Source organism: Protomyctophum parallelum, assembly GCF_964188405.1.
Source record: "Protomyctophum parallelum genome assembly, chromosome: 15".
Lineage (NCBI taxonomy): Eukaryota > Metazoa > Chordata > Actinopteri > Myctophiformes > Myctophidae > Protomyctophum > Protomyctophum parallelum.
The window spans coordinates 30,377,212-30,404,838 of NC_139710.1; the positions used below are offsets into that span (position 1 = coordinate 30,377,212).

The 27,627-nt window shown below is 45.0% G+C and overlaps 1 protein-coding gene across 2 annotated transcripts in view; it reads left to right on the forward strand.

The window, feature by feature from the left end:
* grk5l (G protein-coupled receptor kinase 5 like) overlaps positions 1-27,627 on the forward strand; it is a 77,497-nt gene that overhangs the window by 31,434 nt on the left and 18,436 nt on the right. For both annotated transcript variants that reach the window (XM_083784449.1, XM_083784450.1), the window contains exons 2-3: positions 17,366-17,461; positions 17,707-17,819. In XM_083784449.1, coding sequence (XP_083640575.1) covers positions 17,366-17,461; positions 17,707-17,819 — 209 coding nt within the window. The remainder of the gene's footprint in view (positions 1-17,365; positions 17,462-17,706; positions 17,820-27,627) is intronic.

Below are 27,627 nucleotides of genomic sequence, written 5' to 3' on the forward strand. Positions count from 1 at the left end.
TTGGTGACATGATTAATGTGTGAATTAAAGTTCAATTCAGAATCAATAATAACCCCCAGGTTCTTTACTGTACTGTTAGTTTCTACAGTTAGGTTGCCCAGTCTGCTTATTATTGATTATTTCTGCTCACTAGAACTGATTATGAGAACTTCTGTCTTATCCTCATTTAGCTTGAGAAAGTTCTCACTCATCCAACATTTGATGCTAGACAGGCAGGTCAACAGCGGGTCTAAAGCACAGGGATCATCTGGAGCCACAGAAAGATATAGTTGGGTATCATCAGCATAGAAATGAAAATTGACTCCGTGATTGGTAATGAGTTCGCCCAATGGCAGTATGTACAAGGAGAAAAGCAGAGGGCCAAGAATCGAGCCCTGTGGAATACCAGAACTGAAGTCGTGTTTGTCTGAGTCAAACTCGACTAGATTGACAAAGTAACTTCTGTTTGATAGGTAGGAGGAAAACCAGGACAGGGCCGTACCAGACAGGCCTATCCAGTGCTCCAGACGCTGTATTAAAATTGAATGGTCAATCGTGTCAAATGCAGCCGTTAGATCTAGGAGTAAGAGAACGGATACATGTTTCTTGTCAGCAGACACCCTAAGATCATTCATTACTTTTACAAGTGCTGTTTCTGTGCTGTGACCTTTCCTAAAGCCAGATTGGAATTTATTGTGGACATTATTGTTCTGTAGAAACGCATCCAATTGATGGAAGATGCATTTTTCTAAAACCTTGCCCAGAAAGGGTAGATTTGAAATGGGTCGATAGTTACCCAAAACAGCGGGATCAAGATTGTGTTTCTTTGATCCGAAGAGAATGGATTCAGTTTTTCCCAGGTGTAAGGATAGTTTGTTATCAGCGAGCCAGGTGCAGATTCTACCGAGTTCAGAGCTGAGGGTCTTTTCAACCTGCAGTTTGTTCCTGTCCGAGACCAGCAGTGCTGATGTCATGTCGTTAACATATATTAGGAACAGTAAAGGCCCTAGTATGCTTCCTTGTGGGACGCCACAGCTCACTGGGAGGGGGGGGGGACAGTGTTCCGTTCACCTCCACCATCTGTTCTCTCCCCTCCAGGTAGGATTGCATCCAGCTCACTGATGTGCTATCAAAACCAATAGCTTTAAGCTTGTTAACCAGTATGGAGTGGTTCACGGTGTCAAAAGCCTTTTGGAGGTCCAGCATGACCATGCCGCAGTATTTTCCAGCATCCACCTCGTGTTTGATGTGGTCGCTCAAATAGAGGAGGCATGTGTCAGTGGAGTGGGATGTTCTGAAACCAGATTGGAACTCGTACAGCAATTTATTAGTGGCAAGATACTTTTCAACCTGTTCATAGACTTTTTTTTCCATCACTTTCGAGATGGAGCTTAGAATAGAAATAGGGCGGTAGTTGCCGGGTTCTAATTTACTCCCTTTTTTGTACAGGGGGGTTACTTTGGCCAGTTTAAAATCTTGGGGGACCTGTCCCTGTTTGATGGAGAGGTTTACTATGTGGGTGATGACTGGAGCTATGGAAATGGCTGAGTCTCTGAGAAATTTGGAGGGTATATTGTCATGGCCAGTGGCCTTGTGGGGTTGGAGGGCACTCAGTTTTTTAAGTACCTCCTCAGTTGTTACCATTGCCATTTTAAAATCATTTTTACAAACACCTAGGTTTTTGTAGAAGGCTTTGATGTGCTCTACACCAAAACGCCCAGAGTGGTTTGTTAACCAGCATTGTTGCAATGTTTGTAAAGAAAATGTTCAAGTGGTTGGCTACATCAAGCTTGTCAGTGATGAGGGTGTTATTCGATTTGATGTTTATGTTAGTAAACCTGGTTTTTAGTTTCTGACCACAGCCTAGTTGGTTGTTTAGTAGCTTCCAAAGCTCCCGAGGATTGTTTTTAATTTCCTCGGCTTTATCATTGATACAGTTATTTTTTGCTGATTTGGTCATGGCAATTACACCGTTTCTTAGCTTGTTACATTGGGTTTTTAGGATGTACAGTTTGGTTTGGAGATCACTGTCGAAGCGCTTGGCTAGCTTGGACTTGCATTTAAGAAGTTCAGAGCATTTGTTGTCTCTGGTTTTCATTGCAGTCAGTATGTCCGAATTCATCCATGGCTCCGAGCGGGTTTTGACAGAACAGAACAGAATACAAAAAAGGACTAAGCATATCAAACGGCATAAAGTCAAGTCACAGTCAAAATACATACAGTACTAAAAACATCAAACAGCGACAACAGAGCAAGGTCAGTGGAGAGCAAAAACAAAGGCAAAGACTTACAGCGGCATTAAAAATGGGCAGAGCAGTGGGAATAACGGAGAGATAAGAAGTTTAAAAAAAAAGTTTAAAAAAAAGCCAAATGCAAGAGTAAAAAATAAAAAAGTAGGTGTTTTCATAATGTCAAGTGAGGGCGCAAGTCTAAGGCGGATTGGGAGTTTATTCCACGCCGTTGGTCCATAGAAGCAGAAGGCTGCAATAGCAGTTTGCACAGGTATACAAGCTTCAGATTACCCATGATATTGATCTGTTGTTGATGAGCATACATTTTGCGTTGGCTACTGCATGTTGGTGTGTTGGTTATCTGCAGCCTATACCAAGCTATAGATGCTATGTTGTTGTGTCGGTTATCTGCAGTGTCGGTTATCTGCAGCCTAGCAAGCTGTAGATTCTATGTTGGTGTGTTGGTTTTCTTCAATCTGGGCGGGAACCCCTTTTAGTGTTTTAAACCATTATTAAACTCCTCAAATCTTTGCTACTGGGGAGGTACAACATATTTTTAGATGGGGGGGGGGGGGGGGGGGGGGGGGGGGGGGTGGTGGAGGCTTACATTTGGATTACATTTTCGGGGTGCTTGACATGAAATATTGAGCACCACTAATACAGTCCAGAAACAGGACTTTGAAGACATTTCTTTTTTAATTTCGACGACGGGTCCTAAATGGGTTAACCCATGTCTGCCACTCAGGCACCCGGGTAAATTGAACCCTAACTCATGCTGCCAGGCACACCGTAAATTGAACGCTAACCCATCAGAGAGACGCGGTAAATTGAACCCTATAACCCAATGCATGCTGCCAGCCAAGGCACACGGTAAATTACCACACATGTTGACAAAGGTATGACCTTTTTTCCAAGGAAGCCCTGAGAACAAGGAGGCTGTTTTCTTTGGGTTTTGTTTTGCAAAACGGACGAGCAGCAATCTGATCTCACTCCGCTGCATCGCTACAAAGAAAAATAAAACTAGTGTTTGGGTTTCTTTTTTTAGACGCAGAGGGCCATTGAGTTTATGGCTACCGGGGGCCAACAGAGCAAAGCATGAAAGAGGATATTTTGAGAGGGGCAATAAGTCACCACCGTGCAACATAGTTGCTTGATTGTATTATCAGCTTTATTAGCTTTATTATGTTATGCCGCCTCCTCCGCCCTTGTTTTGCATTTACAGAAGACGGAAGCGAACGGAACAACCCATTAAAACCGGGAAAGCATCCGTGTCATGTTATACTTTGGCTGTTCAAAAATAGCAGATGCTGCATACGAGCTCATGGCGTGGCACTTGAACGACCGTGAAAATGTGTGCAAATCATACCTGTACATTTTAACCCATTCTGACCCGGCACCCATTTTGGTGTTAGCATCATGTTATGCTTTAGCTATTGAAAAATAGCAGATCTACAAGCTCATATCGCGCCACCGAGTGGTGCGATACGAGCCAGTGGAAACCTCGTGTGAGTCTGATCTCAGGTCAGAATGGGTTAAATGCCGACCTTTTTAACTCAAATCTAATGCTTCTAGGCGGGGGTCTTCCCTGGAACCTAAATATTTTGAGATGATACATGTCAAGGTCAACCTTGATACAGCACCACTGATATAACATCATAAGGTAGAAAGAAGAAAAAAACATTTTGTAGAATGGGCTCTTGGCTCTCAGTGGGTTAAGAAAGCCTCCAGTATAGGCCCTATACCTGCAGGCTTTACATGCAAATTGTTCCCACGGAGTGGAACAGGCGGACATTGTGAGGAGAGCGAGGAGGAAGAGAAGGAGCTCCGGGCAAACACAGGATTTTGCATGGCAGACTTGTGGACCCTTCTGTGAATTTGCCTCGCGGACTGACGGCCGCGTGACTCTGCACAGCAGAAAGACACAGAGGGCTCAGTGACCGGGAAGTGGCTGGGAACCCCCCCCCCCCCCCAATAATCATATTGGAACTGGGGACACCCTCCCCCCACCCTGACAATCACTTGTAATTGAAGGAGTTTGAGGCGTTAAATTTTTACTCTGTTTTGCAGTTCCACAGATAACAATTGGGAAAACATGCAGGTATACAAGCTCACAACGCCTCGCGTTGCACCATGTTATGACCTTGTAGATTTGGCAATATTTCCACAATTGCTGTGTCTTTCTTACATTATTCTGCCTGTTTGGCCAATGTTTGGCCAGTTTTTATAGCATAGTTTATCAGTGTCCCATGTCACAAGCCGTCACTTTTCAGGTTTCAAATTCAAACAGAAAATGTTTCGTTTGTTATCATGATTTGTCACGACTCGAGTTGGCTTCGTATACGACGCTTATGAGGTCTTTAAATGAATACGATTTGAAATGTCTATGGGGAAAAATGCATTGGGAATAACTTCCTGGGCCTGCTGGCGTCGTCACGAAAGGGGGCGGGGTCTGCGACGCCCCCTTTCAGAACGACGAGTGGCCCAGGAAATGATTCTCCGTTCATTTTCAAAAAGTATTTATATAAAGACTGTTACGCCGCGGACAAAGCCAACTCGGATCGTAACAAATCATGACAAACACAATATTTTGGGCCGATCGAATAATTAGAAAGAAGAAAATAAAGGCAGGCGACTTCTTATAAATGATTTGATCTGCCCAAAACATTGTGTTCATTGTCATGATTTGTCACGATCCGAGTTGGCTTTGTCCGCAGCGTAACCGTCTTTAAATAAATACTTTTTGAAAAGCCTATATGGAGAAAATGAACGGGGAATTATTTCCTGGGCCACTCGCCGTTCTGAAAGGGGGAGGAACTGCGACGCTCTACAAGAGTGCAAAATAGTCACCGAGTAACTTTGTGTGCTGTAGCTATAAACGTCGAGTTTATTCAAGGTGTAGTCCTGCTTCTCGTTATTATTTACTTGTTCACTTGTATTATTGTGACTATAAAGACGAAACGGAAGTGAGGAGGAGGCTTTATCGCTTGTTTACGATCCGAGCTTCCGCTCTCCTGTACTGTGTAGACTCCTTGATACCTAACCCATAGAGCATTGCTTCTCAACCCATTCTGACCTGAGATCAGATTCATACGAGGTTTCCACTGGACAACACACACTGGTCTGATTAACCCATTCTGACCTGAGATCAGATTTTAAAAAATGTCAGTCGTTCTTCGATTTTTCAAAAAATAGCAGACCTACAAGCTCGTAGCGCGCCACTCGGTGGCTATTTTTCAATAGCTAAAGCATAACATGATGCTAACACCAAAATGGGTTCCCGCGCAAAATAGGTTAACAGTGATTTTTCAATATAAATCGGGGTCCGTATTGGCTAATGCATGTCAAACTGGGGGGGGGGGGGGGTCCTTTAAATTAAAATGGAAGAATCGCTGCTAGAGTCGTGAAAATCTTCTCTCATGGGGGGTCCCTGACAAAGCTTTTCACATGGGGGTCCGCGGGGCTAATAAATGTCCATTCTGGGGGTCCTTGGGACGTGAAAAGGTTAGAGAGCCACTGCCATAGAGATTCATAGTGGCACATAGTGGCAGGATGTGTTGGTTTTAGTTAACCCATTTTGGGGCGGGAACCCCTTTTGGTGTTGGCATTATGTTATAGGCGTGTAACGATTCACTCAACTCGCGATACGATTCGTGTCACGATGTCAGAGCTGCCAACCTGCACACATTTTGTGTACCAACCACGCAATTCTAGGCGTATAGACACCTAGAATTGCGTGGTTGGTACACAAAATGTGTGCAGGTTGGCAGCTCTGCGATGTGAGGTTCACGATACGATTTTTCACGATATTAAAATAATTATATATATTTGGAAGAAAACATACTGTTTATTTTATTTTATATAATTTATAGTAGCATTACTTTTGACAGTGCAGAAACATAATTGCCTTCCTTGGTGAGCATCAACGACCATCATCACCTGGGCACAGTCACAGACACACTACAGCTACCCTCTACAGTCACAGACACACTACAGCTCCCCTCTACAGTCACAGACACACTACAGCTCCCCTCTACAGTCACAGACACACACAGCTCCCCTCTACAGTCACAGACACACACAGCTCCCCTCTACAGTCACAGACACACACAGCTCCCCTCTACAGTCACAGACACACTACAGCAATACAATACAATATCATTTCTATATTCAAGCATATTCAAGCACTTGAATATGATGGAATATGACTAAAGCTCACATTTCACATCACACACTAGCCCCCATTAAAAAAAGTTTTTTTATTTTTATCGATTCATATCTTCGGGATTAATATATATATATATATATATATATATATATATATATATATATATATCTATATCGATACACGATATATCGTTACATGCCTATTATGTTATGCTTTAGCTGGTGCGCTTACGAGCTTGTAGGTCTGCTATATATTTTTTAAATCGAAGAGCCACTGCCATAGAGATTCATATAGTGGCACAATGATGCAGGACGTGTTGGCTTTACTTAACGCATTTTGGGGCGGGAACCCCTTTTGGTGTTGGCATTATGCCATGCTTTAGCTATGGAAAAATATCTACAAGCTCGTAGCGGGCCACCGAGTGGCGCGCCACGAGCTTGTAGGTCTGCTATATATTATTTTTTTAAATCGAAGGGCCACTGCCATAGAGATTCATATAGTAGCACATGATGCAGGATGTGTTGGCTTTAGTTGGATGCATTAGGTTGCATGCGTGCAGGATGTGGTGGGGAGGAGACTGCTATACCGTTAAACTATCGACTGACACAAAGTGTGTGTGGTCCATTAGAAAACGTTGCGTACTATAACACTTTAGTATGTGTAGTATGTATAGTTTGTATGTATAGTTTCATGATAACTACTTTTTTATGTATGTGATGCATTGCCAATGCTTTTTGTTTTTGCTTATCTGGATCAAGAGCGTCTGCTAAATGCCTACATCGTTGCAGTTTCTTGACGGCGTATCGGTCAAAACAATAAACGGAGGTAATCATTTCAAACGATTTACCGGTTTTCGGACGATCCAAAGTGTGTGTGTGTGTGTGTGATACAGAAGATGATAAACTATAGTGCTAGTGAAACGGTGGTGTTTTTGGCCTGTCCGTGTCACTTGAACTGAGGCTGAGAACATCTCTGGAGAGAAGAGACACACACACACGCAAAGATGTCTGGGATAGCGGTAAACCCCTAGTTTAACCAGGCTATGCTATGCTTTTCGATATTTATTTTCTTTCCAAAGATTTTACAAAATAGTGGAAATAGTTGATCTGCGAGCTTACAACACGTCACGAAGTGTCTTACATGGGCAAATGTGGCCCGTAAGTATATAAGAAAGAATACAAGAATACTGATATAAATCATTGATTTCAGCTGAACATTACAATTCCAAACATGCAAACATGACCTGCTTTAATTATTTGCTAATTTATGTAGCTTAATTACTATAGTTTTTTCTCTTTTTAATGTCCAATTTGTATTTAAGTTCATAAAGTTAACATAAGCATGAATAAATGCATTTGGAGTTAAATGCAAATGTTACTTTTGAGGATTCCATTTAAAGAATAGCAAAACATTATTCGAGATTCAAATTCAAATATCGCAAAAATAGCAGATCTACAAGCTCAAATGGCACTATTTTGCAATAGCTTGCAGATTCGCTATTTTTGCTACTTTTATGTGACATAGAATGACAAAGTATAGGGTATTAATAATTATGAAAAAAGTTAAAAGTATGTAAATAGGTTTTCCATGTTCTGGGTCCCGGGACCCAGGGGTGATCTTTTAGATGGGTCCCAGGGGTATTTTATGAGTTCAACGACGTTAGAGTACAGTACTGAGTACAGTATTGCATCCCAGGACCCCCGGAGGGTGACACGATCGCGTCCTTTCTCTCAATTTAACCCATTCTGATCAGATTCATACGAGGTTTCCACTGGACACACACTGGTCTGATTAACCCATTCTGGCCTGAGATCAGATTCTAAAAATGTCAGTCGTTGTTCGATTTTTTCAAAAAATAGCAGACCTACAAGCTCGTAGCGCGCCACTCGGTGGCGCGCTATGAGCTTGTAGATCTGCTATTTTTCAATAGCTAAAGCATAACATAATGCTGCTAACACCAAAAGGGTTTCCGCCTAGAATGGGTTAATAAGAATGGCTGTTGTTGTAACGCACGCGACATACACACACACACACACACACACGCGCACACACGCACACACACACAAACACACACACACACACACACACACACACAGGCCAAGCAATTGTATACTGTATTGCACATTTCGACAACAAGGCAATGCAATGCAAAGGAAACACAATTATAGTATGTCATTAGGATGCTATAAAACAATGGAAGTAAAAGTGTGTGTGTGTGTGTGTGTGTGTGTGTGTGTTGTGTGTGTGTCTCAACAGTGCCATCCAGTGGTATTATTATTATTGGCGAGGTGTTTCAGCTGTCATACTCAGACAGACAGACAGACAGACATAAGGACACACATAGCTGCGTAATAATGGAGCAGAGGCACCGCTCAAAAAGAACATACAGTTGCAGTGCAGAAGACAAAGAGAAGACACACATGCTGATCACCGAGCACCTCCTACAGTACAGCACAGTACACCCATTCAGGCCCATGTCTTCTTTTCCTTGGAACTGATGCTATACTGCAGTCTGTTACTGCAGAGCAGTTACATATAGCTATTACAACCCAGTATGTTGGTACTAACATGTCCCACACAATGTCAACATGTCTCTCTCTCTGTCTCTTTCTCTGTCTCACTCGCACAGCAAGAAGAACAACAATATTGATGTAGTCTGCTGTGATCCGATTTGAACTAAAGGTTATCCTGGGACACTAGTAGATCTGGAGCAGAGATGATTGATCAGCAAGCGGTGTAAAAAAAAAAAAACACCAGCTCAGCTCAGCGTGTGTGCGTGTGTGTTTTACACCAGCGAGCAGAAAGGGTTAATTTGTCAGTGGTTCACATAACAGACGCACGCGCACACACACACACACACACACACACACACACACACACCTCGGCACTGTGGGGGTTAACGGTGTCGCATGAGAGAGAACCATACAATACAGTGCTGAGTTACAGAAAGATGGAGACAGTAAAACCAAATTAATATTAACCCTCTCGCCTCAATGTCTCTAGGGGTGATATTCCATGTTCATGTTTGACCCAAAATGGCAGATCTATACAAGCTCGCAATGTGACACATTGTGAGTTAGGCTTGGGATCCGTTTATTTCTTTCTTTCTTTTTTTAACCCAATCTGAACGGGAACCCCTTTTGGTGTTGGCATCATGCTATGCTTTAGTATTGAAAAATAGCAGATCTACAAGATCATAGCGCGCCACTCGGTGGCGCGCTATGATCTTGTAGATCTGCTATTTTTGAAAAATCAAAGAACGATTGCCATTTTCTTAATCTGATCTCAGGTCAGAATGGGTTCATCAGACCAGTGTGTGTCCAGTGGAAACCTCGTATGAATCTGATCTCAGGTCAGAATGGGTTAAAATCACACTGTCAGAGCTGCCGTGTGGACGTCTTCTGTCCGATTACAATATGCTATTTTTGAAAAATCAAACAACAACTGACATAGACATATATAAACATATATATATATATATATATATATATATATATATATATATATACTATATACCTACCCCAGGGGACTAAATCCACACAGAAAGGACGCCTACAGATTAGGACCGATCTCAGATTATTTCCAGGGACATATGGGCCGATTCTCATATACCGATATATTATATTATATTACATTGTTGTATTAATTAACCTATTGCTGAACTTTTACATTTTTGTTTTGCTGGTGAATGCAGATACTAATAACACAACCTGATGCTGTTAACCCATTCTGCGCGGTGTTAGCATTACGTTATGCTTTAGCTATTCGAAAAATAGCAGATCTACAAGCTTGTAGGTCTGCTATTTTTGAAAAATCGAAGAGCGACTGACATAGAAGACATTTTTTTAATCTGATCTCAGGTCAGAATGGAAAACTGTCAGGATGTAGAAGACATTTTTAGAATCTGATCTCAGGTCAGAATGGGTTAAAGAGACAGAGCCAGGCTGCTCTGCAAGTACAACGGCATTATTATTGCGTCGTCAATATCAGTGGAAATATTCTGGATTATTTTGAGACCGATTCGATATGGCCTTTTTATGGCTGATTTAGATACGCTGCAGATTATAGTGTGCATCTCTAAATTAAGGTAACCGTTTTGGAAATGGACCGTTAGGGGGGAAAAAAACAAACGGATGCTAATGGATTCCAACCCTAGATGTGAGTCATTAGATCTATTATTTCCCCTAATAGACCTGCTTTCACTATGTGGTTAATTTATTCCACATTTTTGTTAATGATTATGTTGCCTCCAAACTATAATTGCACCAGGTGTGCTTGTTTGTTAAAAACAAAATGAAAAAGGCAGCATTGGTATTCCCAGCCTGAAGGCTACATTTACTTTGTCAAAAACTGACATGTATTTATTTTATTTTATTTTATTTCCTCCTGTGAAACAAAGTGTCACTAGCCTTAAGTAACAAACAGCCGTGGAAAAGAGGCGGAGCTCATTTGTCATTGTCTCCGTGTTGAATGGACCTCGTTTTGACACAATTCATGACACGCCCCCGCTGATCCCCCTCCAGCAGGAAATGACCCCGTCTTTACTTCATGGCCATGCTCCATCGGCGGGGACGTATTTAAAGTCCTTTGGTTAATTGGGATTAACACATTAGACCACGCAGCTCTGACAACAGATGTTTTCCATGAATCATATCACTTTGCATCATTCCTCTCTCTGCGGGGGCCGCCCGCTGCATAAATGAGGAAGTGTGGCTGTTTGTATATGCCATTATAGGCTCCGCTGCTGACGAGCGGCAGGTGCTTAGAATTATAACGATTCTCTCTCTGGGGATGTTTTGAGACGCCAGTTGTTGTTAACCCATTCTGGGTCGGGAACCCCTTTTGGTGTTGTAAGCATTCTGTTCTACTTTAGCTATTGAAAAATAGCAGATCTACGAGCTTTGTAGGTCTGCTATTTTTTTTTAAGTCGTGAAAATGTGACGTAAATGTGACGCAAAAGAAAAAATTCAGAGCGAAAGTTTTTAACAAAAATATTGGCTTCTGGGGGGGGGGGGCTCCTTGACATGAAAAAGGTTGAGCACCACTGACATAGAAACATGAGGTTTTCAGAAACGTGTTAGGATTTAGAAGCCTTTTTTTCCAGTCCAAAATGGGTTAATGCACTGAACTGTGTCCGCAAGCCTCAGAGCTCAGACTAACTCATGTTGTTGCACCAACCTCTCCAGCGATGGCTCCCCACCGCTCCAGCGATGGGTCCCAACCGCTCCAGCGAGGGTTCCCAAATACTTATTTTTTTACATCAGACCAGTCAGTGGTTCTCCAACAGTTTTGGGCTCAGGGCACACCTGTAAATAACAGATAAATGAGATTTGCATGAATTAAATTACTTATTTTCTTCTGATGACCGGTGGGAAGATGCTAAAACGTGTGTGTGTGTGTGTGTGTGTGTGTGTGTGTGTGTGTGTGTGTGTGTGTGTGTGTGTGTGTGTGTGTGTGTGTGTGTGTGTGTGTGTGTGTGTGTGTGTGTGTGTGTGTGTGTGTGTGTGTGTGTGTGTGTGTGTGTGTGTGTGTGTGTGTGTGTGTGTGTTTGTGTTTGTGTTTGTGTTTGTGTTTGTGTGTGTGTGTGTGTGTGTGATGTACAGGAGGTTCATAGTGAGATTGATGCTACTGAGAGTCCAGTTCTGGTCGACTAAAAAGGGAGGCGTAGTAATAATAAGGTGGTTAATGCTTGTGAGAGCCCAGAGGATTTGTTGGTGGGTCTTGTAGTCCGTGGACGGGAGAAGTGATTCAGGGGGATTGATGGGCAGCCCGTTAAACACACGATGACGTACGCACTTCTCTCACATTCCAGGGTTATTACTTAAAGATGTCTGCTTGTCACGCTGCTCTCCCCCCTCCTCTCTCTCTCTCTCACACTCACACTCACACTCACACTCACACTCACACACTCACACACACTTAGCTGCCAGTACAATGTGGCGTACATCCGACCTACATCCTATACGCCACAGTTTCCACAATACACACGACGGAGCCGTCTTAACCCATTCTGACCTGGGATCAGATTCATACGAGCTTTCCACTGGACACACACTGGTCTGATTAACCCATTCTGACCTGAGATCAGATTCTAAAAAATGTCAGTCGTTCTTCGATTTTTGCAAAAATCAGCTAAGGGCCTGAAAAGCATTGACCTATATAAATAGATTCAAGCAATGTGTGTATGTGTGTGTGTGTGTGTGTGGGGGGGGGGGGGGGGGGGGGTTATTTACGGTGAGAGGAACATTGTAGATGATTTGAATTCCCAAGGGAGGAGTTAGATCGTTATGTATTTCACACTACAGTACAGCTGTACAGGAGTCCTTTTTTTTATTTATCTTTTGAATCGACTGTCATATCTTTGTGGCTTTCACCAGACTCGGGATAACACACTGCAAGAGTTCACCAAGATGCGATCCAGACCCGATACATTATATGCTATACATAATTTGTTTTTTACGTGCAGGACCCGAGACCGATACAGGACGTCTCTCTCTCTCTCTCTCTCTCTCTCTCTCTCTCTCTCGTAGCCTACGTGTGCTATAGTGAGACAGGACGTTAAATTGCACGCACGCACGCTAGGGCATTCATCAAAAAATCGATTTATCGATTTATCGATAAACGAGTCACGAGTCGACTCGCAGCAGCGCGAGTCGAAAGTTGAGCTTTTTTTTTTTTTTTTTCTCCCCTTTTTTCATTGCATTCAGAACGCGCCCTTAATTAAAAACCAAATGCAGCTGTGTAGGCTATGTGGCTCTCAGCGCGCGGTGTCCCACTATTGAGAGCGCTGTGTCAGAGAAGTAACAGATAGAAGCACGCAAACGTTACCCCCAAACGATATCCCCCTCACCTCCGTGCTGGAAATATAACGTCTGGGTTCCCGAGGCTACATGCATGCTGACGCAATGACTGTCTGTTTCTGGCTAAGCTTTACGCGCAGCGCACATGAACCTCTCCGTCTCCGGTCAGTGCGGGTTGTTGTTTATTTGCATGGCTCAGAAAATGAGTAACAAATGAGAACGTTATCGAGTTGTGGAGGAGGAGGAGGAGGAGGAGGAGAATAATAATGTCATATCTCTCATTGTGTTCTCGGTGCTGCTGCTGCGCTGTGTGCCAATACCACTACTTTACCTGGATAACATCATCTTTTCATTTTGACATGATTCACATGAAATAATAATCCTGTACCGGAACCGCGTGTAGCGTTTGGTTTCATTAATGCGATCGTCACAAAATAGCCTACAGCTGCTGCTGCTAAAGATACAAAGATTGGACATTTTTAAACGACGCAAAACTTAGAATTCCCCTCTTGCGTACCAGTGCCACGTGTCCCGCGGACCGGCACCGGTGTTTGGGAACCTCTGATATAGATGATACATGCACTGTGACTGTGTCATATTGGAGAGGCCACTGAATGCGCAGTGCTATGTTTGACATGCTCCGTATTTGAGCGCGCGGCAGCTCCACCCGCCCCTGTTAAATCCCCCCCCCCGCGCGTCCCCCCCCCCCCCCCCCCCCCCCCCCCCCCGCCGCCAGAAACGATAAATCGACTTATCGATAAATTACTGTCCGACAAGACGACTGGGAAAAATCTCAAGTCGTTAATGCCCTAACGCACGCACGCACACACACACACACACACACACTCTCACACACACGCACACACAGGCAGCGCACAAGATCCAAAAGCTTGATTCCGATATTGGGCTAATACAGCTATACCAATATGTACGAAACGGATTCACGGAAGGAATAAAGGTTATATATATATATAATATATTATCATATGATCGATACAGTCAACAGGCAGACAGACAGTGTCTGTGAGCAGTGAGCACAGCTGTCCTGTACTCTCATTGGCTGTAATACAGGGCTTCTCGGGACGCAGTCCCAAACCCAGTTCATTCTGTATGATGTCCAGTCGGCGAGACAGCCAAATATTTATCGGCGCTGGATCTTCTCGCAGCTCCTTTCACACCCACGGCGAGCAAAAACGTTAACGCCGGCGATCAACACCCAGTCTTGCGTCAGATCGGGAGTTTTGTCGGCGAGCGCCGACAGTGCTCACCCGACGGCATAATCGGAGCAAATATCATGCAGTCTGTATACGAGCCATAACTCTTCTGACCAAACGGAAGCATACTTCATTGTGGTCTGGCAGAAACCACTTATCTCCATATATCTTAACTTGATCAGATCACACTACACCGTCACACAGAAACCACTTATCTCCATATATCTTAACTTGATCAGATCACACTACACCGTCACACAGAAACCACTTATCTCCATATATCTTAACTTGATCAGATCACACTACACCGTCACATAAATGAAACCACTTATCTCCATATATCTTAACTTGATCAGATCACACTACACCGTCACACAGAAACCACTTATCTCCATATATCTTAACTTGATCAGATCACACTACACCGTCACATAAATGAAACCACTTATCTCCATATATCTTAACTTGATCAGATCACACTACACCGTCACACAAATGAAACCACTCATCTCCATATATCTTAACTTGATCAGATCACACTACACCGTCACACAAATGAAACCACTTATCTCCATATATCTTAACTTGATTAGATCACACTACACCGTCACATAAATGAAACCACTTATCTCCATATATCTTAACTTGATTAGATCACACTACACCGTCACATAAATGAAACCACTTATCTCCATATATCTTAACTTGATCAGATCACACTACACCGTCACACACATGAGTAATCCTGAAAAGTAACAGTTTTGGGACATTTATGCGGTTTACACCTGACGGAGGTGATTTGCGAAGCTGTGTGAAATCGCGATGGCACTAAGTGGCTGGCTGACGGAAAGAACACTAACACAGCTGTGTTGTTGTGTTGTTGACGTGCTTGTGTTTTGTTGACGTGCTGTGTTTTGTTGACGTGCTGTGTTTTGTTGACGTGCCTGTGTTTTGTTTATGTGCTGTGTTTTGTTGACGTGCCTGTGTTTTGTTGACCTGCCTGTGTTTTGTTGACGTGCTGTGTTTTGTTGACGTGCCTGTGTTTTGTTTATGTGCTGTGTTTTGTTGACGTGCCTGTGTTTTGTTGACCTGCCTGTGTTTTGTTGACGTGCTGTGTTTTGTTGACGTGCCTGTGTTTTGTTGACGTGCTGTGTTTTGTTGACGTGCTTGTGTTTTGTTTATGTGCTTGTGTTTTGTTGACGTGCTGTGTTTTCTTTATGTGCTTGTGTTTTGTTGACCTGCCTGTGTTTTGTTGACGTGCTGTGTTTTGTTGACGTGCCTGTGTTTTGTTGACGTGCTGTGTTTTGTTGACGTGCTTGTGTTTTGTTTATGTGCTTGTGTTTTGTTTACGTGCTTGTGTTTTGTTTACGTGCTTGTGTTTTGTTGACCTGCTTGTGTTTTGTTGACCTGCTTGTGTTTTGTTGACGTGCTTGTGTTTTGTTGTCGTGCCTGTGTTTTGTTGACGTGCTGTGTTTTGTTGACCTGCTTGTGTTTTGTTGACCTGCTTGTGTTTTGTTGACGTGCTGTGTTTTGTTGACGTGCTGTGTTTTGTTGACGTGCTTGTGTTTTGTTGACGTGCTGTGTTTTGTTGACGTGCCTGTGTTTTGTTGACGTGCCTGTGTTTTGTTGACGTGCTTGTGTTTTGTTGACGTGCCTGTGTTTTGTTGACGTGCTGTGTTTTGTTGACGTGCTGTGTTTTGTTGACGTGCTGTGTTTTGTTGACCTGCTTGTGTTTTGTTGACGTGCTGTGTTTTGTTGACGTGCTGTGTTTTGTTGACCTGCTTGTGTTTTGTTGACGTGCTGTGTTTTGTTGACGTGCTGTGTTTTGTTGACGTGCTGTGTTTTGTTGACGTGCTTGTGTTTTGTTGACGTGCCTGTGTTTTGTTGACGTGCTTGTGTTTTGTTGACGTGCTTGTGTTTTGTTGACGTGCCTGTGTTTTGTTGACGTGCTTGTGTTTTGTTGACGTGCTGTGTTTTGTTGACGTGCCTGTGTTTTGTTGACGTGCTTGTGTTTTGTTGACGTGCCTGTGTTTTGTTGACGTGCCTGTGTTTTGTTGACGTGCCTGTGTTTTGTTGACGTGCTTGTGTTTTGTTGACGTGCCTGTGTTTTGTTGACGTGCCTGTGTTTTGTTGACGTGCTTGTGTTTTGTTGACGTGCCTGTGTTTTGTTGACGTGCCTGTGTTTTGTTGACGTGCCTGTGTTTTGTTGACGTGCTTGTGTTTTGTTGACGTGCTTGTGTTTTGTTGACGTGCTGTGTTTTGTTGACGTGCTTGTGTTTTGTTGACGTGCCTGTGTTTTGTTGACGTGCCTGTGTTTTGTTGACGTGCTTGTGTTTTGTTGACGTGCCTGTGTTTTGTTGACGTGCCTGTGTTTTGTTGACGTGCCTGTGTTTTGTTGACGTGCTTGTGTTTTGTTGACGTGCTTGTGTTTTGTTGACGTGCCTGTGTTTTGTTGACGTGCCTGTGTTTTGTTGACGTGCTTGTGTTTTGTTGACGTGCCTGTGTTTTGTTGACGTGCCTGTGTTTTGTTGACGTGCTTGTGTTTTGTTGACGTGCCTGTGTTTTGTTGACGTGCTTGTGTTTTGTTGACGTGCCTGTGTTTTGTTGACGTGCCTGTGTTTTGTTGACGTGCCTGTGTTTTGTTGACGTGCTTGTGTTTTGTTGACGTGCCTGTGTTTTGTTGACGTGCCTGTGTTTTGTTGACGTGCTTGTGTTTTGTTGACGTGCTTGTGTTTTGTTGACGTGCTTGTGTTTTGTTGACGTGCTGTGTTTTGTTGACGTGCCTGTGTTTTGTTGACGTGCCTGTGTTTTGTTGACGTGCTTGTGTTTTGTTGACGTGCTGTGTTTTGTTGACGTGCCTGTGTTTTGTTGACGTGCCTGTGTTTTGTTGACGTGCTTGTGTTTTGTTGACGCGCTGTGTTGTTGTCATGGTGTTGCTGACATGCGTTTCTCTTCCTGTGTCATTGTGCTATACAGGTGGAGGGGGAAAGCGCAAAGGCAGAAGCAAAAAATGGAGGGAGATTCTTCGCTTCCCTCATATTAGCCAGTGCACTGAGCTCTGCAACAGCATCGGTACGTGTGTGTGTGTGTGTGTGTGTGTGTGTGTGTGTGTGTGTGTGTGTGTGTGTGTGTGTGTGTGTGTGTGTGTGTGTGTGTGTGTGTGTGTGTGTGTGTGTGTGTGTGTGTGTGTGTGTGTGTGTGTGTGTGTGTGTGTGTGTGTGTGTGTGTGTGTGTGTGTGTGTGTCATTGTATATTTGTGGGTGTTTTACTGGGTCTGTTGCTAAGTGTGTGTGTGTGTGTGTGTGGGGTTCCCTTAGAGAGAGACTATGTCAGCCTGTGTGAGAAGCAGCCAATCGGAGACCTTCTCTTCCGGCAGTTCTGTGAGAGGAGACCCGAGCTGCTGCGATGTATCCATCTGCTGGATGCAATGGTACGCACGCACACACGCATGCACACACGCATGCATGCACGTGCACGCACGTGCACGCACGTGCACACACACCTTATTTTTTTAAAACCATTTTGGGCGGGAACCCCTTTTGGTGTTAGCATTATGCTGTGCTTCAGCTATTGAAAAATAGCAGATCTACAAGCTCATAGCGCGCCACCGAGTAGCGTGCTACGAGCTTGTAGGTCTGCTATTTTTGAAAAGTCGTCTGACATAGAAACATAGCTTTTTCAGAAAACCGATTTAGAAGACAATTTTAGAATCTGATCTCGGGTCAGAATGGGTTAATGCACTTGTTTCATGACCACAGAAGTAGGACTGTGTAGAACAAAATGTCGTTTACACGTCGAAAGACTTTCAAGCTCTTGACCATGTAGATCTGTTCTTGAACGTGTACATCTTGAACGTGTCCACTGTTTTGTTTGTTTTTTTGTTTGTTTGCTTTGGTTCCCTTGTCTTTCTGTCGGAGGCAGCGCCGTTTAGATAAGAGAGTTGCGACAACTCCGTTCATTGTTTATTCACGGAGCTTCATGAGTCACTGAACGGTATGTTGTCGTCACTCTCTCTCTCTAAACGTCTCTGGTCTCCAGGCTGCGTCTCTGAGCAAGATGGCGGCGCCCGGCCCAGGCCGTAGCGTAACGGTCTGGGCACCGGACTGGTAATCCAGTCGCAGTGTGCCGCGGGTTCGACTCCCGGACCCGACACGGCCTTTACTGCATGTCATCCCCCCATCTCTCTCCCGTTTCCTGTCAGCCTACTGTCTGTCCCTTCAAAAATCAATAAAAGGCGTAAGCCGCAAAAAAATATCTTAAAAAAAAAAAAAAAAATGGCGGCGCCCACCTGTGTTAATTTTATGACAAACTATAGTCGTTCTACAACTATTCCTACGTGGATTTTACTCTTTATAACGTAGGATGAGGTCGGATGGGGCCATGAAAAATGATCGTGTCTGTGGATTATTGTTTTACCGCGATTTTCTCTCCTCGCGTGGATTATTACTGTACATGCTGCTGAGTACAGTAATGCATCCCATGCAATCCTAACCTGACGATGCCAATACCGCCCCCATCTGGCAGTCAGGTTAATGCAATCCCCCCAAGCAACACAACAAAAAGAACATGTAAAAAAGTAACTAACACTATGTTGTTAGGTTGCTATTCATGAAATGATATCCACACATTTTAATATTTAAATAAAAATATTGCACTGAATTTTATGGTGGTAGGAACCCTGTACACTTGTAATACCAGTTCCAAACAATATTTGCACTACATGTTACTGTATGTTACTGTATGTATATACTGAAACCAAATAATGGCCTTGTGCAGGCCGGTGCAAAAATAAATAACAGCCTATGGCAAATAACGGCCCGGCTCCTTATAACAGCCCGGGGTCCGAATCGATTTTGCATATTAACGGCCCGGGCTACTATTTGGTAATATACGGTATATACTCTAAGGGACGAACGAGTACTTTGCCGGTACTCCGCCAAAATCACAATTCAATTGTTAATCTGCAAATGAAGCAGCACAAGTAAATCTGCCATTATGTCGTCAGTCCTAGGGCAGAAGGAAACAACGTATGATGGTGGTCACATGGTCATGTGTCGCTGAATAGACCCCCCCCCCCCCTGTGCATCTAGACATAATGCCTCCCCTCACATAACTTGTCCTTTTAAAGCGTTTAAAGCCATTCCCAGAATATCTTTGTAGCCATGTGTGTGTGTGTGTGTGTGTGTGTGTGTGGATAGAAAGACGCCATTGTTTTCCAACACCCACCCCCCCCCCCCCCCCCCCCCCAATATGGCTTCTCCATCACTCCCTCATCATTCTCTTCCTGTGACTGGTTGACACCCACACACCCAACCCGCCCAACAACAACAAGCTCACAAAGCACAAAAAAGTTGAAATACAGAGAGGTTTTTTGCGATACGGGCCTTAATCGGCACAAGCGTGACCCCGTAGGCCTGTCCCGCATACAGTAAGTCTGTTTGTTCCGTACATGTCTAAGGGAAACCTCCGTCATCTCCGTTGTATAATGCCACTAATGCCACAAGACCTTCATTGCTTTGTGTACACAAGCAGAAGATTGTCTTGTTAACCCATTCTGAACGGGAACCCATTTTGGTGTCGGCGTCATGTTATGTTTTAGCTATTGAAAAATAGCAGATCTACAAGCTCATAGTCATAGCTCGCCACGAGTGGCGCGCTACGAGCTTGTAGGTCTGCTATTTTTGGAAAAAAGAACGACTGACATTTTTAAGAATCTGATCTCGGGTCAGAATGGGTTAATCAGACCAGTGTGTGTCCAGTGGAAACCTCGTATGAATCTGGGGGGGTCGCTCGCTAAATTATTTGGGGGAGGTCCCCGAATTATACATATTTTCATTATTTTATTTGCAACAGAACGGCTGGAAAATGGAAATGAAGAGTTTACATAGTACACACACACACACACACAGTGCATGCTTAAGCATCCCTTAATGATTATTATCTGGTTTCAGTTTTCATTCATGATATATTTTCTCTATTATTAAGGTTATTTTTGCAGTCAGTTTGTACTGGGGGTGGATGGAGGGATGGGGGGGGGGCGCTGGGCGTGAGACATTGCCAACGTGCAATTTAAATGAAGGTGATGTAAAACTAAAATGCAATAAATCGCGGCGAGTTAATAAACTGGCGAGTTCTCCGGATACCATTCAATATATTTAACATAATTTCATGCAAAATGAGTTCCTTAGTCTTTGCATTGACTTGCTCAAACTATCCAGTTTTCAATGTAGCTTCAGTCTGTCGCAGTTTTCCGGTTTTCCAGTTTTCACAGCTCACATAGATTTACAGTAACAAAGAAATAAATAAAAAAGCACTCCGAAATCCTTTTGGTACTTATACTTCTTATACTTATACTAAAGTCGCGTGACGCAAGGCTTTATTTACAGTCATTCACAGTAATTGTACAATGAATAGACAAATAAACAGTCGGACTACAAGAAAATACTAAAAATCGGACTACAAGCGATGCAATGTATTGAGAGCTCGTATATACTGTAGATAACCGCTATCTTAGCTCATTTGAGAATGTGTGACACATTTTTTAAGTTTTGGGCAAAATAGTTTGAACATTTTTTGGTAAATGTGAAACGTTAATTTCTACATTTGAAGTTTGTTAACTTTTTTTGCCGATAACGGGTGCGTTCGGAGAGATGCACACTCGGCTATTAGTTTGTATCGGCAGTGCGCTCACTGTGTCTATATCCGAACGCACCCAATGTCATGGCCAAAATAAGATTTTCATTCAGTATTCTGAATCACCAGAACATATATATTTTTATATGCGTGGCTAGTGATTCAGGGCTGGAGTCAGGCTATTGACACGGTTGGTTCCCAATGGGAACCGGTTCAGTTCTTTTAGGTTTTTAGTCCATGAGCCAGAGCTCCAAATATTAAATTGTTTATAGGATCAATACAAGTAAATTAATACATGACAACCCTTCCACAGTAGTAGCTTTTTCATATTTTTGATTATTTTGCATATTTTCCTACATAATGCCTCGTTCGCATATTTAAAAATGTAAAATTTGTAATACAATAAATCATTGTCTTCGTGTAAGTACTCAATTGGGGAAGTTTAATGGTGATAACAATCTAATATAGGTATGGTTTTGCTACACTCAATTCATAATTAACGTTTTAATTTAGGAGCTCTGGCTCATGGACTAAAAAAACCAAAAAGAACTGAGAACCAACCCGTGGAAAAGAACTGAACCGGTTCCCACTGGGAACCAACCGGTGGAAAAGAACTGAACCGGTTCCCACTGGGAACCAACCCGTGGAAAAGAACTGAACCGGTTCCCACTGGGAACCAACCCGTGGAAAAGAACTGAACCGGTTCCCACTGGGAACCAACCGGTGGAAAGGGGGCCCTAATGACGTTTACAGCATCCTTCTTCCCTGCTTATCCCATTCTGACCTGAGATCAGATTTATACGAGGTTTCCACTGGACACACACTGGTCTGATTAACCCATTCTGACCTGAGATCAGATTCTTTTTTTTTTCTTTTAATTTTTATCCCACAATTTTGTAATCCAGTTTTCTTTTCACCCAGTGCCAATTGTCTAATGTAATCCTGGGCGCTACACTTCCTCTGCCAACCTGGGGGGGCAGCGGACTGACCTCATGCCTCCTTCTATGCATGAGGAGTCCAAGCTGCTTCTTTTCACCTGACAGAGGGGAATTTCCCCGGCCGGACGTAGTGCGTGGAAGGGACACGTTATTCCGACCAGTTCCTTTCCCCTCCATCAGGTGCCCCGGCTGGCCAGGGGGAGGTAGTTTTAGAGACCAGGATTACGGCATGTTTTTGTGAGGGTATCTACCCTAGGGGACACGGGGAGAACATGCAAACGAAAGGTCCTTTCGCCAACCCACGCCTCGGGTATGGGCACTGATGACGCGGAGGAAGGAACACGCCGCCAGTGCCCACAGCGTCCCCAGCGGGAATCGAACCCAGGACCTTCTAGCTGTGAGGCGACAGCACTACCAACTGTGCCACCGTGCCCCTCTGAGATCAGATTCTAAAAACGACGAGTATTTATTTAAAGACGGCTACGCCACGGACAAGGCCAACTTGGATCGTGACCAATCATGACGACAAACACAATGTTTTGGGGCCAATCAAATAATTAGAAAGAAGAAAATAAAAGCAGGCGACAACACTATTTGTTTTGTTTTTCTTCTTATAAATTATTTGATCGGCCCCAAAACCTTGTAATTGTTGTCGTGATTTGTCACGATCCGAGTTGGCTTTGTCCGCGGCGTAACCGCCTTTAAATAAATACTCTTTGAAAAGCCTATGGAGAAAATGAACGGAGAATCATTTCCTGGGCCACTCGTCGTTCTGAAAGGGGGCGGGACTGCGACGCTATACCGAAAGGGTTTATAAATAGCCAGCCCACCGTCTTGTGACTTGTCAGTCCGTTTGCCAACTGTTAAAAGGAGCTATAGTCTGTCAGTCTGTCTTTATTAGCTTATGCTAGATTGTATCATCATTCTATACCACCTGACTGGAAGAGATGAGTCATCCTCGTCGAGTGATTACCGAGCATCCGTTCATATGCATCTCCGCTCAAAATGATTCTATACTGGCAGATTGACCCATTTTGGTGTTAGCATTAGTCTATGCTTTAGCTATTGAAAAATAGCAGACCTATACAAGCTCGTAGTGCGCCACCGAGTGGCGCGCTACGAGCTTGTATAGGTCTGCTATTTTTGAAAAATCGACGAAGAACGACTGACACGGAAACATGGCTTTTTCAGAAAACCGTCGGGAGGTGGAAGACATTTTTTTTATCTGATCTCGGGTCAGAATGGGTTAAAACAAGCCCTCGCCCCGCTATACATTACACCTAGTGGTGAGGTTCAGCTATGCCCTCCATCGTCACCGACTGGGACTGCGTCCTGCACTGACACCTGGTGGTGACGTTTAGTCACAGCACCCTTTCTTCACTGACTGGGTCTGCATCCTGCCATGTCATGCAGGCTCGTGGTGGACACTTTTGTGTAAGTTCCATTTTTGCCACAGACATACAAAATGAGGGCCTATAGGGCCATCGTGGCTGAGCGGTCCAGGCACCCGGGCGAGTAACCCAGCCTGACGGCGTGCCGCGGGTTTGAGTCCCGAGCCCGTTGGCCTTTGCCGACGGGCAAGGTCTGTATCTTTGACCTGAATGACCATAACAGGTCTGTAACTCTGAGAGATTTCAAATGGACCCTTACGGGTTGGTGACATGTTGGTGACCCCTGGATGTCATGTGTTGTATTTACATTTACAATGTGTATACACAGCAGGGGCTTAAAGAAGTAAAATAACTTATTTTCTATCAATTCACCTTTAGCTAAGCCCCGCCCTCTCCCATTTAGACACTCCCCCACTTGGACACTTTCTAGCTGGGCTCATTCATTCATTGCATGTGTAAATATCATGGATTTTACACGTTAAATACTGGTTCACTTTTGGAACCGGACCTCCAAAATCTCTTCCAAATCCGTCAACAAGGCCTGCCATATGCACTGGAAATAATATGTGCGTGGCATTTATTTTTTATTTTTAAACAATGTGTTATCATATAGGAAAACTATTGGTGGAGAGGGTTGTCCAACCCTTGTTGTGCTTATAGCTGTGATTGGACCATTGCAGTTTGGGGAGAGGCCTAGCTAAAGGTCAAGTACACCACCCCCTGAAGCATTGAATTCATGGAGATTGAGCCAATTAACCCATTCTGAACGGGAACCCATTTTGGTGTTGGCATCATGTTATGCTTTAGCTATTGAAAAATAGCAGATCTACAAGATCATAGCGCGCCACCGAGTGGCGCGCTATGAGCTTGTAGGTCTGCTATTTTTTGAAAAAAATCGAAGAACAACTGACATTTTTAGAATCTGATCTCAGGTCAGAATGGGTTCATCAGACCAGTGTGTGTCCAGTGGAAACCTCGTATGAATCTGATCTCAGGTCAGAATGGGTTGATAAATGATGACCGGCGGAGTCTTCGAGTCTCAGAAGAGTCTCCTACTGGGACCTTACCGTGTCCAGTCTTAACACAGAAGCAGGCTGGATGTGTGGCCGTGTGTTGACACTTGAATAGTGACTCAATAAAACACGCTTCATATTCATATCAACCCTGTGGCCAACACTGTTTTGTGTGTGTGGTGTGGGTGCGCACACACTGTTTATGTAACCCAATCCTAGCGGTTCTTTGAAAACGTTATGTCGCTGCGGACGTTTTTCATGTCAAGGACCCCCCCAAGATTCTGGGACCCCGAGAAGCAAAGATGTGTGTTAAAAATGTAAAAAACTATATTCAAAGATTTGACACAAATCTTCACAATTATTCAAAAATAGCAGATCTACAAGCTCATATCGCATCATTGTGTGCTATGATGTGATGTGCTATGAGCTTTTTATATCTGCTATTTTTGAATAGCCAAAATATGAAATAATGTTTAAAGTGGTTAAAATTTACAGATACTCTCCTGGTTTTAATGAGTTGACACTTATTTTGCCGGGGAATTTCAGAATGAAGTGCCCAGCACATGAAAAGCCCCGGCCTTCCCCCCCCCTCCCCCCCCCCCCCAACCGGGAGGTATAATCTTCCATTACTACCTCACGCTGTAAAGTCTCATCTCGCTTTAGAAGCGTTTATATTCCAAACGAGATGTTTGGTTAAGTCCGAAATCAGGACAGAACATTGCCATTCTGATCAAAACCATGGACACTGACGCACGCATGCAGAGAGAATAGTCCGTTTTGTTGGCCGTAAACATGGAAGTGAACGGCTAACATGACGCTGAGCGCTGCACAAGGCGTTGCCTAACAACGGCCCTGTCAAATAATTGATATTGATGATTTATATCATAATTATAATAAAGGACCTAGACGCCTATACACGTCCTTAGCACGCCGCGTGTGGACACGTCTTTAGGACAAAAGCTATTAACTCGGAGTCAAGTCAAGTTTATTTATATAGCACATTTCACATGACAAGCGGGGACTCTGTGTGCTTCTACAAAATCTGTGGGAGTGCTCAATAAATACATGAATCAACCAAACCAAATCCGGAGCCGTACTGTGCATAATGGACGACCGGCCACATGAAGTCGCAGTGGGCAGAGGCTTTGCTCAGCATTTCTCAGCTTTTCCCAGCAGTGCCTTGTAGAGCAGCAATGACCTGGGCCTCTCCTGCTCCACGCAGAAGATGAAGTCCCAGAGGTTGACTCGAGTCACCCGCTTCCGGGTCCTCTGTCCGGAGGCGGCGGCCGACGAGCACTGGCCCGACGCGACCTCCGCGTCAGCCGCGGCGGAGCCCTCCGGCGGCGAGTCCGACCTGCGCTTCCTGCGAGTGCCGATGGCGTCGAGGGCAGCGCGGTTGGCGTCGTGCTGCTGAATGAGGGCCAGCTCCTGCTGCTGTATCTCCTTGGCCCTCCGCTTCAGACAGGCCTGCTCAGGGTCCTCCTGTCTGGCGCGACTCCTGGCCGCCTTCCGGAGGACCTCTCGCTCTCGCTCGTCCTTGCGCTGCTTCTCCACGCTCTCCAGCTGCTTGAAGAAGCGGAGCTGTGCCCGGACGTCCGACGACTGCTCGTACGGTCCTCCTCCTCCCTCGGCGTCCGTGCCGCACCCGTCGGCGCGATGCCGAGCGGCGGCCGACACCTTCTCCAGCAGGGCGCTGAGTCGGCACTGGGTGGCGCGAGAGATGAAATTCACCACCTCCGCCGGCACCTCGCTCACTCCGAACGTCCGGGCTATCTGCAGGACGCGGTGATGCAGAAGGTCCGTGGCCAGGAAGTTCTCGTCCTTACAGGAGCGGATCTTTGTGCCCACCTCTGAGCCGGACGCTAGGATCTGAGCGTTCTCCTCGCTGATGCTCACGCCTGCCATGGACGCCACGTCGGTGTCGTTGTCGTTGTCGCTGTCGTCGTCCCCCGGATCGCTCGGCTTCCGATTGGCTTGGGCATTCGCGCGGACGGGATTGTTCCCTGCCATCCTGGGCACCGGGTGAACGGGCGGACCGACGTGGGTGGCCTGGAACGCCGGCCTGGCTGTCGGGGTGGAGGGTCTGGGGTGGATGTTGGGGACCATCTGGACCTTGGCATGGAGCTGAGCCAAATAGCTGCGTTGCACCCAGAAATGTTGGCCCTTCTCATTCCTTATCAGAGTAAGGCCAGGAGGTATTCCAGATCCCCCGGGTGTCGGGAAGGTCTGCTGCTGTTGTGGCCTGAGGGCGAGTTGAGGTGCAGCGGCGCTGGTCCTGGCGTGGCCCGCCACCACCACCATGGGCCCTCCGGGTCTCTGCGGTTGGCCTGGGGCACCAGGCCCGGGTCTGAGGAGTTGGTCTGGGGCACCAGGCCCGGGTCTGAGGGGTTGACCTGGGGCACCAGGCCCGGGTATGAGCGGTTGGCCTGGGGCACCAGGCCCGGGTCTGAGCGGTTGGCCTGGGGCAGACATCATAGGCGTGTGAGTCAATGCGGGCTGAACAACTCTGCCGACCGCTGCTGGCTGCACACTGGCAGTCATGCCACTCGCCACGCCTGGGTGAGTCTGGCTAATGGGTAGATTGGTTGCAGGCGCAGATGTTCTGAGAACACTGGAGGCCAGGTGGGGCAGCAATGTTGTGGCGTGTGGGTGACTGTGGCTGTAGTTCATGTCCTGGGGTGTGGGTGCTGGGGAACCCTGGCCACGTGTGACCAGAGGAGATACCTTTGACTCCATTGCGGACTAATTTGATTACCGAGAGTTCCGATTGCAAAAAGTCAACGACTATAGCCCCAAGTGCTCAGATATTTCAGAGCTTTTATATATAGCCTTTTATAGCCAGCTTGCGCACTGACATCACTATGACATCATCAATATGGCATTAGTCTTGCCCAAAAATGGACTTCCAGAGATACCGGGCCACGCTTCCACACTCACCATGTCAATATGACATCTGTTATGGCTGGCCCTAGGGCCATAACCAAGTAGGGGAAACCACACCGGAGGACAATGCAAAAACAATAAGTATTTTATTTCATACTTGTGGAAAAGGTAGACTTAGGTAGACTCCAAATAATACTGGCAGGGAAACATGCTGCCCCAAAACCTAGGACCAAAACAACGAAATGAACAAAGGAACTCTCCCGCGGCCGCCCCTGCAGCCTGTGGAGAAAAGCAGATCTGAGGTTAAATAGTGTTTGGGGGAGGACACTGGCCAGGTGTCTCCCCTTCCACTAATCATCTCTGGCTCCGCCCTCCAACAC